This window comes from Pygoscelis adeliae, unplaced genomic scaffold (genome assembly GCF_000699105.1).
Source record: "Pygoscelis adeliae isolate BGI_AS28 unplaced genomic scaffold, ASM69910v1 Scaffold302, whole genome shotgun sequence".
NCBI lineage: Eukaryota > Metazoa > Chordata > Aves > Sphenisciformes > Spheniscidae > Pygoscelis > Pygoscelis adeliae.
Window position 1 is genome coordinate 1,247,486 of NW_008824372.1, and position 15,716 is coordinate 1,263,201.

General features: G+C 46.6%; 1 protein-coding gene across 1 annotated transcript in view; it reads right to left on the bottom strand.

The window, feature by feature from the left end:
• The window catches only part of SRGAP3 (SLIT-ROBO Rho GTPase activating protein 3), a 61,477-nt gene that overhangs the window by 39,392 nt on the left and 6,369 nt on the right, over positions 1-15,716 (bottom strand). The window contains 1 exon segment of the mRNA XM_009320095.1: positions 4,668-4,730. Within this exon segment, the coding sequence (XP_009318370.1) occupies positions 4,668-4,730 (63 nt within the window).

Sequence of the window (15,716 nt, forward strand, 5' to 3'; positions counted from 1 at the left end):
GGTTAGGCTGAAACATATGATCTCTCCTCTTGCCAAGCACAAACGTCAGCTGCAAACGAGCTCCAAATGCCGCATCGAAGCCTGCACAAATGTGCCATCGCTGGGAGTTACAATTTTAGGCAACTGCAAGGAATAGTAAGCAAAGGCTTGTGCCTTGTTTCTGAGCTGCTTTATTTCAAAACCCTGCAAATTCTAACACAGATTCGAGCCATGTATTTCAAACTGCAGTTTCTGCATTGAACGTCAGAGGACACACACGAAGCAGACAATTTCTGGGTTTTTCCTAAGGAGAAAGACTAGAGGGCTTCACTGAGCCCTCCTCATCTTCACTGTCTCCATCTTTTTGGGAAAAACTAATAGGAAAGTGAAAAAGAAAAGTCCTGCACTTCAGCGCAATCCGGGAGTAATGAGAGAGGTTTCCCCAGCACCCAGAGAGGCCATAACGCAATGCAGCAGAAAAGCCCAACAATTAAACAGTGGTCCAAATTGTGTGGGTTTTTTGCGAAAGGAGAAGGTTATGAGAAGGTTACCTAACCAGAAAAACTTCAGCACAATTCATCGGTTGTCTCCGTTCACCCACAGCTACGCTGCTCTGCCGCAGGCCCGGGGACACGCTGCTGTAGCCCATTGGCTCCAACAGCCCCCATGGCCGCAGGGGAACGTCGGCAGCCGGAGCGCAAGGCAGGACTCCACCGCTCAGAGTGCTGCAAGGGGGGTCCGAGCCCCCCTGCTGTCTGGTACCTTTGCACGGGCTCTTACTGACTTATTTGCTAATGACCAGAGAAACTTTCCCTAACGAAGGCCCTTTTTCCTCCTCCATAATTTATCCCTGCTTGAACCTGAAAAGGTAACATGGGAACCAGGTTTAAAACTTCTCCAAAAGTCTCTTTAACAAAGTGCAAAGGACCTAAGCTGATCGTGTTAAAATATTTTCCCCAGACTTTGGCATCCATGTTGCTGAAACAGATGCCTTAAACAGCTCGCTGTGTCGACTGTGTTCCTCATCAGCTGCCATGCAGCACAGCTCGCACTTGAAAATTTGGGGGATATTTCTGTTTGTTTTAATATCTGCCTTAATTTTGAATGGGGACTACCTGCACTGCAGCAATCAGCCCTTTGATCTGCAATTCCCTTGTGCCTTCTCGGCACTTGCAATCAAGTCACACTGTCCCTGTCTTACACTATTGTGTCATAAAGAAAAACTGCCACAGCTGTGTCCCTGGGATCTTTTCTGCAAATAAGTTAATTAGCTGCAGTGGAGGAAGAAAAATACGTTCCAATGTTCATTAGTTATTTAACAACACAAGTTGTGTTTTCCAATATTAATAACACGTTCTGGATAAAGGCCATTGCCAAAATACAGGCCATAAATGGCACTGTTTGCTGTCTTCAACTAGAAGTGCTTTATATTTGTAAACAGCTCGTCATTAAGGTTCTGACCCTGCAGAGGAGCCAGATCAGAAACCGGGTGACCCATGTTAAGCACAGGCTCAGGCCCTCCCGAAGTTGAGGAGACCAAACACAAGCCCAGCACACAGGGTGAAGCAGAGACGCGCATGGCCACAGGTGAAAGCCTGCCGAAGAGGCCAGCCCCCTCCTCTTTGGATGGAGCCTACGGTACAACCTAAGGGACACCCATGGCGTAAGGTCTGAGAAAGGGACAAGTCCATCAGACTGATGGACGCTGACCTCCATCTCCCTGGTCTTTTACGGGAGCATGAAAGCAAACGCATCCTTTTCAGAGGAGATTTCTACGGCATGACACAGAGCAACGTATCAATGCATTTCTACCGTGTGATACAGTCAACGATTTCTACAGCGTGACAAGAAAACACCTGCTAACCACGGAAGCATGGCCTCTCCCATTGCAGCGCTCCCGATGGAAAGGGAAAATTTCCTCCAGCCAATTCATGTCCTGCTACACAGGGAATTACGACTATTGTTGTTATTTTTAACCTGGGTAATGTATCTGTAGATATTATTCTAATTAATACAATTCATTTCACAGCTATTAATCCTCTTCTACAATACCTTGCGACAAAGAATCGCACCGGTTCACATCACAGTACTTCTATGCGCTTCAACGTGCTGCCTTCAGCTATAGCCGTGTCCCTGCATTATGGCAAACAAAGCCCGTACATCAAATAGCCCGTTGTTAGTGCCATACACCAAATCACACATCATTGCCAGAGCCTACAGAAAACACTACCAGAACGGTGCTCTGGGGTTACTGTTTTTCTTACCCTAATTTTGGCTTGAATTCTTCAGATAGGAATGCATACAATACAGAAAGGGACCTGTGAGCAGAGGAACAAAGAACCTCCAACCTTTACGTACTCCAACTTGATATCTGTCTGCTGGAGTCTGTAAGCAGGAATCAAAAGAATGAAGCTGGCTTTAATTCACAGCTAAATTATTTCTGTGCAAAGCTGGTCACAAGCAACTCTTACTTCAGAATGAAAGTCATCTACTTCCTTTTTAATCAAAATCAGCGTGGGTTTTGGGTTTAGTTCTTTCCACACAGAGAGTCCACAGGGTGACTTGTATCAGAACAGCAACAAGGCTGAATTAAAATCAATTTAGTTATTTTGGCTTAAGTTTGAGACAGTGAATGCCTGAGAAGCCTGCAAAAAAATTATATAGTTTCCACACAGTGGACAGAATTCCCCTCTGAAAGGCTTAAAAAGCAGCCTAGCCAGAGCACAGATGTACTATGGATACAAGGCTTGGCCATAGGCAAGATAACGACTTCCTTGCATTGACAGCAGACAGATGACATTTTACAAGAAGCAGCTTGGTGTCCTTTGAGACAGGGGTCCTTATTCTGTATCTGATTTTGTCAGCAGCCACAGTTCTTGAATGTGCTGCTCTTGGGTACCCAACACGTTGCAATGAACACACCAACTCCAGGTCAGTCCTGAAGATGTCCCAGAGCAACACCAGCACACTGGATCAACCTGCAAGCCAAGTATGCAATTAAGCCTGTTTTACCTGATGTCTCAGCAACAGAAAACTACTGACTGGAGGGGAGCTGGTTTGCACTGAACAGATTTAAGATGATCTTGTTTGCCAGACAGGGCCTGCTTTTTCTTCATGTTTCATCATCGTTTCTGAAATAAGCGTGTCTCTTCCCTGCTCCTTCCCAGCCAGATGACACAGTTTGTTATCTTAGCAGCAAGGTCAGTTCAAAGAAAACACAAAGCTCTTCCAGCCATTCCAGTCTGCTTCACCATTCAAACACATTCTGCTCAGCATGTGGGAGCAAAGCAATGAACGGGGGGAAATCTCAGTTCCAGTGAAGACGAGTTTTGCCACAGACTCAGCGGGAACAAAATTACTCTATGCTCTTCCTTGGCCAACTGTACACACTTCAGACCTCAGCACACTTCTGATCCTCAAACTGACCTAACCACGTCCCTCAGGTGATGCTCCTGTCCCGTGTTTGGGTTCTGAGTACACTGGTGTGCAGGTATTACGGTTAGCCCAGCCCTTGTTAATCTTTCTTTGTTTTGCATCTGTCATGCTGCCGTTGTAATTAATCTTAATTAGTCACCACCACAGCTTGTGACATTCAACCATCAACAACACACTCCCAAATCTCACACAGGCTTTTTAATCCAACCTGGCTGTCCACCCACACTGCAGGTTTCACAAAAACTGAATCCTTCAACAACCAATGCAGAAACAAACCTGTTAAGAGAAGATTTATGGCAGAAATTTCAAATAACATCATTCATGCTGTGTTGTTTAGGTCTATTTTTCAAAAAGATGGAATAAAATGATTGCTTAAGAATAAACCTATTGCAGTGTTATTTATGTATCAGTAACAGATACAACCAAAGAAAGCAAATGTATCGTCTCAATTTTCCAACACAAGACAGACTTTATATTGCTTTGTTGATCCTAAACCACAAATAAAATAAAAAAACAATTGCTACAGGGCAAGAGACAGAAGCAACACAAAGACTTTAACTGCCCTACTACGAAAACCTGCTTGAAGAGCAATGTCCTGAATAACAGCGTACAATTTCACCCGGAGGCACAGAGACAGCTCCGCAACCAGTGCTCCTTGGAGCAGGGAGATGAAGCTGAGTACACACACGAGCTAGAAGTTTTATGCATTCCTCAGCAGAAGGTCATGTTCAGTCGTCATCCACAGGCCACCAGACTCACATGAGCAGGTCAGGTTTCAGCCACAAATTGGCACTGCCAACTCAAAGCACGGCTTCTGAGCCATTAGCACCTGGCAGAAATCACCAACCGAGTGAAAACTGAAAGGGGCCTGAAGGCAACACAGTGCAGAAGGCCCGGCAGGTGAGACCATTACAGACACCAGGCATCGCACCGGATCATGCCCAAAACATCTCCGTTTATGCTTAAATGAAACAGTTAGACGGCACGATCTGCTGCCTGATGCGGCCACAGAAGCCCTTCACGGTAGGACTGCTGGGAAATCCTCCTCTGCTGCTGTCAAAACCAGTGAAGAGTGAAACGTTTCTAACAAATGCAAGAGGAACGAACGGGCCGTACCACAGGATGGCAGGAGAGAGAGTGAGCCTCCTCAAGTCACTGAAACGTTGAACAGACATTTTGTTCCAGCAAATGACATTGCCTACTTTCCCCTCGCTGCACAGGCTAGACATGGGTAGGATCAGCTCATTACTCACCGTGTAAAGCTCGTTGGTGACTTTCAGGAGTTCTTCATGCATCTGTAAGCCAATCTCCTTACTCTGGAAGACAAAATGAAGAAGAGTTGAGACTGTTATGCTCACAATACGCGTTTCTGAAAGGAAAATACATTTTGGAGGGAAGAGTAAAACTGCGTGACTTCCAAATACTCCATGCATATGCATCTTAATCCTTTCTCCAAGCCACATTCACAAGAGCGGTCTGCACACGCTGTGAACAGTGCTGTGACAGCACTACCCCACCAGAAGCACGTCCTCAGCTGTGGTCGGTCAGCAGCAGAAGCGTGTTGCCCTCAAGGCCCTGTGCAGGTCGAGCGCCAGCAGCAGCACACAGATGCTCAGCCCTCGCTCCAAACACTCCCAGCACGCCATGGCTCCAGAGGACCTCACACCACTCGAAGGGCATCAAACTCTGGAGATAGACAGGAGGTCTGGAAAGGGGGAATGGGATCCCTACAAATAACCAGTTCAAACTCAGGAAGGAGAAATGAGGTGACGGGTTTTTTCCCCCGACTAGCTGATCAAAGGTATGTAGAAGGTCTCCAGTGGTGCCAGCGTACTCCTGCGGGACACCATGGCACCAGCAGAAGGAACAGAGTCTGGAGATGCTGGCAAGGTGGTAGGACAGGGAAGCAGTGAGTTGTTCTCCTCTTTTCTTAAACCAAGTGAGAAACCCAATCCTGACAAAGCCAGAAGTACTTGTTCCAAGCCCTTCCACCTCTGTGCCCAAGCGGATCCTGATAATCCCTAGCAAAGGCTTTCACATCCATCCCACAGAGAACAAAACCACAGCAACCTATTTATGCTTCCGCTATCTAGCTGCATTTTTTCACATTGCTGTCGTGCTTGTAGGGTTTTTCTTTCCTCCTCTCAGCTGACTATGGAGTGGGCAGACCTTGGCAGCACAACTGGCTTCGGGTAATGCCCGTCTTAAATACCTTCTGCCCCCTCGGAGATCTGCCCTCTCCTGGCTCCCCTGCCAAACATGAGACTTGACATTCTTTGCTCTGCAGTAGAGTTAACAAAACCATATACATTTTAATTCTACATAGTATTTTAAAAAATGAAACAGTCCTGCAGCATGAGAAATGCCCCAGGGCCCTTATTTACACCACTTCAGAAATCCTGTCTGATATTCTTCCTGCTCTGGGAGCTGAAAAGACATCATCAACAGGGCTGCCAATCCACATCTGGGCTCCGTTTTTTCCATTTCTAAACATTAAAACCAAAATACAGATGTCTTCCTCTTCCAGTCTGCCTGTGACAATGAAGTTTAAAAGTAAACTAGCATTTTGATTTCCTTTAATTTTCTACAAATCCTTAACAAGATAAAATGCATGATTATAAACATGAACACATACAGTACAGCAAATCCTCACACTATTTCAGAATTGCTGCATTTTCATTTGAGGTCGATGTTTGTCCATGGGTCACCCAACCTGGGTTCCAGAGACCATGATGAGGAACATCACACAATTTCATTTATTTATCCTGCAAACACACAGGGATGAATCTAGCATTATAGACAATATCGCTTTGCCCTTCCACTGGCAGTATTTGTCCCCAGCCCAGCCAACTCACTGTGTGGATCTAACACATAATGCCCTCCCCCATTGTGGGGACTTGTTTCACATTAAGACTGGCAGAGTGCACAAAAGCTGGGCCTGCTCCGTAGCCAGAAGTGTTTTATAGCTTGACTTTAACTATTTTTCAACAAAACCTGCATCACTGGATGTGGGTAAGTGGCTGTTGCATTCTCCGCACTGAGCTAGCTCTGTGTTAGCGCTAAACTAACTCCCCTGTAAAATTATACAATCAACATTTGTGGGTACACGAATTGCTTAGATTTGCATTCTCCAATCATACAGTATCACCTGTCAATCTATCTCAATTTGATAGATTTATTAAAGACACCTGCCACTGGATTTGCAATTTCCAATCAACTTTGATATTTCAGAACGCAGATTATCAGGGCTTCCTAGCACGAGTATTTCAGGTTTTAGGTTCACCTTGACCATGACCCACCCTCCCCATTTTGTCTTCAGTAGCTCATTTTCACTATTCTGACCTCAGTGAACCAAAGTCTCCCTCAAAAAGGACATTTTATTACGAAATAGCTACACCACAGTTATATAATAAAAGTTTCCAATTTCACAACCGCAACAGCCAAAGTTCAGCATGCTTACGAGAAATCTCACTGCGAGTGTAAAAACTCATGGCATCTTCCTCCCTCCACCCCCTGGTCTGCTGAAATCCTATTATCAGTTTGTATTTTCACTTTTCTTGCCAAGCAGGATGAAGCAGATCCAGTCGCTTACCTCCCACAGCATGAACGTGGCATTTCACGGGAGAGGCCACAACTTGGGGAGCTGCTGAACATCTAAGCTTGGCTGCAGATCAGGTCGACTCCTACTCAGAAATCCAGCAGTTGGATGCTACTGCAGATGTGCATGCACTGCCTTCCTGCCTCCCTTGTAATTACACCCCACATCTCTCTGTAGAATCTTCTTGGCTAGGAAGCATGTATTATAGCTTGAAGATGTGTTTAAACTAAGTATAGACACCCCCCTCTCCCCGCCAAAAAAAAAAACAAACCCAAAACCCGAGCAGTTTCTTTCAGATTTCCTCAAATAACTCTATGCATTTTTGTGCACACAGTCAGGGAAAACAACATCCCGTCAGCTTCTTGGCTGGGTTGCTAAAGAAGCCCACGACACAGAGAGGTCTTCTAATTAAAGCTAACTGGACAACCTACATACTTGAAAAGTTTAACCTTAGATTATCAAAAGTTAGAATTGAATACAAAGAGTGAAGCAAGGAATCTAAAGAGTAAAAGCACTCTGCATCCAGTGAATATCCAGTAATTATAGTTTATCTGTGAATTAGTGTCAGGGTATTTGGAAGAGTCCCATCTTCAGAAGCGTGACTGATGCACGCTGCTCCCATTCTTATGTGCACGAGGTGCCAAGAAGATGCCAATTACCGGAAGGTGCTAAGTACCCCCAGCCATCTGGAAACCTCCTCTGCTGGAAACCCCAGTCCCTCCCCTCCCCGCCGACACTGGCAGTCACTAGCTGGTCTCGAAAATCTCACTGTGGCTTGCTAATAAGCAACAGAGCTATTAAAAGCATGCATCCCTCCCAGATAAAAGGGAACATCCAGAATATGAGTTATTTAAGTCAGGGTCTGCAAATGGGGGTCTTGCACCCAGAGGCCCCAAGCCTGCAGGAGTTCAACATCGCACGTAACCCCTCCAGCTGACCCTGCTGTCATGAGTCAAAGCCCGGGCCCTGAACTGAGCCTTTCCCAAAGCAAATGGAGGAGGATCGGCTTGTGGTAGGAGCGATGGTCCAAAGTCAGCTGCAGCTCTTCCCCTCCACCACACGGAAAATCTAGGGCAGAGGCAAGTCCACAAAGCCGTAATTTTCAAACCTAATTTTAGACTCCTAAATAGAGCAACAAAAAATGGCTCGGTTGTCAGCAGCGTGTCGTTCCCAGGAGTCCCGCTGACACAGGGGGACCACAGGTGGGTACTACATTTAAAGACCCATTTGCTTAAAGACACTATACACCAAACACCCCGCATCCTGTTGCTGGAGATCAAAGTGGTCTCCGGCATTGTCAAAAGTCTCCTGGCATCCAAGAGGGCAGCGTCCAACCTCGTGATGCTGGAGCCTCTTCCAAACACAGGCAGGCGAGAAGCTGAAGGAATCGCCTCTCCTCCGAGTTTGCTGCCTCCCTTTTTTATACCAGACAAATTACATTTGTGTGTTTATGAGAGAACGCCAAAAGGTCATTCCAATTCCCTGGCATCATCTGCAAAACCCAAACTCCAATTTAGCCACTTGCTTTATGCCTTCCATTCTTGCTAAAAAACACAGTTACTTGCTGGGATAGCAATGGCTTCAGTTTAGCAGGTTTATTAAAATTCCTACCGCTTGCAGACAAAGTAAGGGGAAGAAACAACACGGACTACTGGCAATGAAGAATGCTTATTTTAAAGACAAAGAAAAGAACTCCCTTCCAGACAGACACCACTTCTTCATTAAATATCCATCCAGGGCACTGCAGTATGGGGTATAATTAAATTCACTGTCACAGAACTTAATTAAATCTCACACTGGGGAATAACGCAGCACGGTTATTTCGGACATTGCAATGCTCTGTCTCAAACATATAATTTCCTGTATTCCGTACATGTAAGAAGCAGCAAACTTCCTTCCTGCTGCCACAGCAGGAGGTAAAAGGGGAGACAACACCTGCCTGGCCGAGGGGGCCAGCAGTGCGTCCCTCACCCAGGCTTTGCCTCTGCCAGGAGGACACGCTGTGAGATTTCACGGTGATGGAGACTCACTCTGACAACAGATCGAGTCAGATCTCTGCAGTGACCTATCTTAGCATCCCCATTTATTGCCCGCCTATTAGCAACGTTAACACACTTGCCTTGATAATCTCCTCCTGCGCCAGGAAGGTGACTCACACCGGAAGCTCCAGGGAAATTTACCCAATTGAGTTTTCCTCCTCTACTTCCCTCATTAGCAGGGCTTGCGGGTCTGCCGGAGCAGGCAGGGAGGCTGGCTGTTCATTTCAACTGCACAGGCTAAGCTGCAGGCTGGGGATGCTCAGGCGCTGGTCCCCCGTGCCGCCTGCGGAGCTCCCCGACCTACCTGCAGGTCCCCGCTGCAGCACCCCTTTGCAGGAGCTCCCTGATACCCTTAAATGCCTGCGCAGCTCCGCAGTACTCGCTGACAGGACACCATTCCTCAACGCAAGTGATCAGCACTCCATCTCCAGGTCCTACATTTCCCAGGAAAGCTTCTGCTGGGAAAGAGGAGACAATAGCACAGAGGCCACACACTCCCTGCGTTTTGCATTTGCAAGCTCTCCTTACCACATCTACCTCAGTGTCAGTGTCAAGGGCTGGCAGAGAGCAGGGGAAATCCCTCAAACCCCAGCCCACCTCCAGAGCAGTTCTGGTGACAGCCGTGCTGAAGAACCAGGAAGAGCTGGAGAATCAAACCCAATTTCCACTCTTGAGCTCCTGCAGCTCTGTACCCCCCACCCAAACCACCCGCCTTTCAAGCGATGTGTGACACCAGGGGAGACTGCGAGGAGGAGCTGCAGGCTGAGCCACCACCGAAACGAAGCCACCCAGAGCCGCTCTGAACTGCATTCAGCCCCTGGGCTTCTCAAAGCAGTCTCAGCTCAGAAAGCCTCCTCTGGCTTGGTCTGCCGCTCCCGGCACTTGTGAATGTTTTTCTGATGGAAAACATCTTAGGCATCAACTGAGAGACCCAGCATGCCGAGGTAAACAAAATGAGAGAAACAGCGAAGGTTTTCATGGCCTTCACCAGCCCCAGTCTGGCGTCTGCAATGTCACGCCTGCAGCTGAGCTACCCGTGTGTGCTGCAAAGAACCAGGACAGCCAAAACTCACCCCATCCCAGGGCAGGCACTAGCACAGACCAGAGGGCACTTCAGACGTGCCCATCTCTCCACAGCAATCCAGAGAACCAGCTCAGATACACGACAGAAGTCTGAAGGTGAAGAAGATGCACCCCATCTTTCATGTCTTCTACCAAGAGATTCAAAGTAGGAGACACGAGGATTTCTTGGCCCATTTTTAACCATGCACCCCAAAGGTACCCACAACTATCTAACCAGCAACACCGTGGCACTTCTGTGGCCAACATCTGTGTTTTTCTTTCAGCCTGAATACACAGCTCCTGGTCTCCAGATGACATGGTGCCCGACTCGAAAATCTCTCTGCAGAAAGTTATTACCCTGCTTTGGAGAACAGTAGTTTCTGTGCAACAAGAAGCCATACCCACTAGAGGACAGTTGCCCTTTGTCACCACAACTACAACCAGCCAGGGCAACAAGTAAATGATATCATTACTGGGATTTTTATAAAGATGCTGAGACATTTAATATCCTTGTGGGCTCCTCCTTCACTCTAACAGCCATCAGCAGTACAGCTCCCAGCCTTGGCATCACTCATGAAAGACACTGGTCTTGGGTCTCTAGGCTCCAGCAAACTCCCACTGTGAAAACTGCATATATATATATATATATAGTGGCTTCAGACTAGAGGGTCACAGAAGCAGGGCCAGGTGTCAGGAAAACACCCAATCTACACTGCTATTCCTGCCTTCACATCATCCACACTGATGGGATGCAGTTAGAGCTCTCAATTGTAGCAATATGTTAAATTCTGAATTCTGAAGCATTGCCAGGAGAAGAAAGATGCACAGTTCATTTAACTGCTGGGATAAAATTCAAGGGATGGGGGGGTTGAATTATAGCTGTGTAAAGTTACATAGCTTCAGTGTGCAGGGGTTCAGCTGAACAACATGAGTTCAGAGGGCAAGCCAAATCATACCCTCGTGTATTCAGATCACCAAAGCCACAGATTCCTGTATTCCCCATCTGGCAAGGGCAGAAAAGGAAGGGGAAGAAAGAAAACAAATCACTGAATGGGAACAACCACCCATTTCATAACAAAAGAACTATCAAAGTCCAAATCCAGATTCGACTCACATTTTGTAAACGGTTCCCGCCTTTACAAATATCAATTACAAGCATCTCCGCGCCCTGCCTTGAGACCACCTTTAGATGAATGCCATAGTTCAGTACGTTTTTTCTGCAGGTATTCAAGAAGGAGACAAGTTTCCACAGTTATAATTGGGACTCCTTTGGATGTAATTCAAAAATACCTGAAAGGCCAGCAAAAGGGCTGTGGATTGCTTGACTGACATCTGTCACTGTGCTTAAACACAAGCGATGCCAAGACCATCTACAGACTCTCCTGCAGACAGGCAGGTTTCTTCTCTTCAGAGTTCTCCAAGTCTCCGTTCCAGAATTCGCGCTACCCATGACAACCCTGGGGGACACGGCACCATGACAGAGCAAAGCAACCCCTGTCAGCTCCCGTCCCTAGAGGATGCCTTCTGTGCCCCGACCCAGGGGACAGGTCTTGCCAGCCAGACCCCTTGTGTTACCCATCCTGTTGGGCTTGCAGTCCTTCACCCTCACACCGCAACCCCGTTGCTGCTGCCTGACCCCATCCCGACCGAGCGTGCCTCGTTAAGTATTGATGCAAGTATCACAACACAGAGACACTCTGTCACTTGATGCCACCAAGCACAGTGGCAGCGTTGGGAGGGAAGGAGCGGAAAGAAAAACAACAGGATTCGAGATGTGGGCATGCCACAGATCCGTGGATTTGCAGGGGATTAACGATGTTTTCTGCTCTGTTCCCAGCAATTCCTAACTTTTTATTATTTCCTTTTTGACTGCTAGCGAGCGCTGAGCTGGCATGCTCAGAACCTGATGCTTTAACTTCACGTCTCATCCCAAATTTAGTGCAGAGCCCAGCCTTATGCATCCAAGTTGGAAAGTTGCTTTTCCTTATGTGCATCACTTAGCATTTGTTTACATATGATTTTATGCACCACGTTATTACTAAATTACTTAGTAGCACACATAGGCACACAAATACACTCAATATGCACATACATATATGTATGTGTGCATTAAGGGCACTGTTGCATATATTTTAGACAAACACACACTTATTTAAAAGTTGTTGCTACTGTATTTAATTCCTCTATCTGCCAATTTCTGGAATTCAGTCCCCATCTCTTTTTTTTATTTTCATTATAAGCTTTACCCATTTCCTTTTCTTGGCTTTGCACGGGTTTTTTTTCTAACTGTTACTTAGGGCCTACAGTTTCATTTTTTATTTTCAATAGTGTTTTTTTTCAACTTGTTCTAGTTTTCTGTTCTCCTGGGATTCCAAGCTATTTCTGCGTACCAGGACCACCTTAGTAACAACTTTTCCCCTCCCCTCTAAAAACATAAATACTTTGGGTAAATAATGTTTCATAAGTAACTTACGGTATTTCCCTAAAAACAGCGTTTCTCCTTTTTGGTATGCTGAACCAAACAGTCGGCTCAGACACTGGATATATATTGCCTGCAGTGCCTACGGACAACCAAAGCGGATCCACTGATTTCAGTGATGTACGTTTGTTTACCAACATAACATCTGGCTTTATAAATTCCCTTTGATTCTGTATTAAAATTTTCAGGGAGAAGGAGTTTAAAATCCCGGCTGCAGAAAATCTCCCATTTTCCACCCCACCAAACCTCATCAAAACCCCAAACGCTATCATCGCTGCCCCAAGAAGCCAGCCCTTGCTGAGTCCCCTGCGGACTTCTGCACCTCGCAGTTCAACTCGGCTCCCTGAGGGCCAGTCTGCTTTTCCCAATTTCACGATGCTCGGTGATATTAAAAAGAAACGGACAATGAGAGGAAGGGTAGTATCTCTCCCGACAGGACCTCCTCTGCACTTTCAAAGCTAACGAAGTTGCCACTAATTAAGCCAAAAAGGAAGTGATCCACAAGCAGAAGATGGCAAATTCCCCAACCCAAGAGTCAGCAGCCTTAGCGGAGCCACCACCCCTCAGCTCACCCCGCAGCCATGAGGCATGAGCTCCTCGGCTCTGGAGAGAGCACGGCTTCCCCTGGGAGCAGAACAAGCAGCCTCAAGGTACCGCTACAATTCACAGGAGCAACTGCAGCTCACCAACACCCTGCAAAGCTGTCCTGTCACCAAAATAGCCACAGCAGGGACCCCAGCTTGGAGCACAGCCTGCAAAAACAGGTTTGCCAATGATTCAAGAAATGTAATCTAGCTTCTCCTCTATCTTTGATAATCAACTTATACCTCCCGTAAGCCCTGCTGCTGAGGCCAGTGCAGCCATCACTGACCACAGCTGAGGTAAGGTCAGACCTGGAGTTGGCTCAGTTAAATGTCTCTGACTCAAACACTAAAAACTCAACCCCCACTAGCTCCTACTTTCCCTCTCTCTTGGATTTGGGTAAGCCAAAAGGCGCTCTTGGCCAGCCACGGTGAGAGGCGTGTCTGAGCGATGCACGGCTGAACGCCAGGGACCATACGCTGCCGGTCAGCGGGAGGGCAAAACACTTCAGTGATGAACAAAACACAACGCCCCAATTTACCGATGAACGACCCCCACTGCTGCCAAGCGTACCCGAGGGGAGAAGCAGCTCAGTACCCAGCATCTTTCTTGGCAGATTACCACCGCACTGATCAATTGCTTCTCAATTACATGCATCCTCATACTCCAGACAGTAGGTCCCAGCTTCTTTGCTGAGATTGTTTACATTTACATAATGAAAGCACAAAACACAAAACCTTCCAGTTCCTCCGTGTACCCGCAGCATGTCACAACCAATTAATAAATTCTAGACGGGAGGAATTAAAAGTGACATCTCTGGAAAAAAATGTTACCCTAATTTACCACCAAAGAGCAATCTACAACAAAACCGAACAGCTGAACCACAACTGCAGACGCCTTTAACCCTTCTGGAGCCGGCTTATTTGCCCAACGGTCCTGTATGGTACAGCTTCCCCAGGAGGAGTGCTTCAAGCACTTTACTCATCATACTCAAAACCAGACCGGATAAAATAGTAAAAGATATCTCCTCTGAGCAAACTCGTACCAGCTGCAAGGCTGGACTGATGTCTTAAAAAGCCTTTTATCAGGATGCTCATATTCCCACCCATGTGCCTAAGGCTTCTCACCAAACACTGCTGCAAAATGGGAAGTGCAGCCCCAGAACCCCTTTTGGGCACAGTGTGCGAAAAATAAATAACCTGAATATCCCCAAAAGTGTCAGCCTCCCTATCCACATTAAGGGCAAATGATGACACAGAATAAGCCTTTTCCATGATTTAGCTGAGCGCTATTTCCAGGGACACGTGCGTCCTGCTACAATTTAAACCTCAAGGGACAAATGCGAGTGAAATCACAAATCCCCACAACTCTATTGTAAAGCCTCCTTTTGATTAAAAGCAGGTGCTGGCTTTGGCAGGCTGCAGATGCAGTCAGTGCTACTTCACCTCTCCTGGCAGAAGATGGAGGAGGGAGAAACAAGGAGCAACAGTTTCTATAGAATATAAGCGCTGTGCAAGTTAAAATTTAAATTAAAAAAAAAGGAGGGAGGGAGAGACAGAGGAAAAAGCAAACACAAAGAAATAATTCTGCTGAATGGATGAAATACTTTATCGTCTTGTCCTGGCTGGGGATTGACTTACTACAAGAAAAACACTTCAAACACTATTTATGCCCTTGTTTGAAAGTTGACTGGATTTGTCCTGTGGTTCAAAATGAGATATACCATTCACAGACCTAGGATAGTCTTAATATACATCTCAAAACTGGCTTCAGAGTAAAATGCAAATGGGAGGGAGATTTTTGAGACTGACTTAGAACTGAACTAACCAAAATATCCCAAATCTGTCTAATTTCTGGAGGCCAGAAGGACAGGAAAAGGGATGATGTCCTGTATCAGATCAGCAAATCCAAACCTGACCTTGCAGTTTAATTTCTAGGTCAGATCTATAAACTAGAGGAGATTGGCCATGAAAATATCACATTAAATTTACTCTCCAGCTGGGCTAAAGATAACCACTGATTTGAGAGCCCTTCTCCTGTTTGGAGAGCCAAGCATCCCAACAGGCTCACACTGCTCGCCAGCTGCAGTTCTCCAGCTACCCCTGTTGAAAACAAGCGATAAAAATTCAGAAAAACATAAGACCGATAAAAGCAGGTGAAAGGTCCACCTGGCCCGGCACAGTGTCCCTGAGCGCAGCCATTAGCAAACGCCCAGAAGTGAAGTGGAGGAAGAGGGCCAGTGATGCCACTGAGCACATTCACGATGTGACAAGCTGCAGGGCTGCGATTCCCGAGCCCGAAGCTGCGCCGGCAGCGGGGCCGGGCAGCTGCTGATAGGGAACACTCCTTCACGTCTGTCCGACTGCCTGAGGACTCTGGTTACGTGTCTGGCTTTCAAAAACATGGTATTAGTCAACAAACATGTAGCATTACCCATAATACCGCAAATGTCATATAATATATATAGTATTAATGATGTTAAAGAGTCTTTCCTGTTTACTTTCTCTTTCTGCCCGGTGCCTGCTGGCCGTGGACCGCCCAC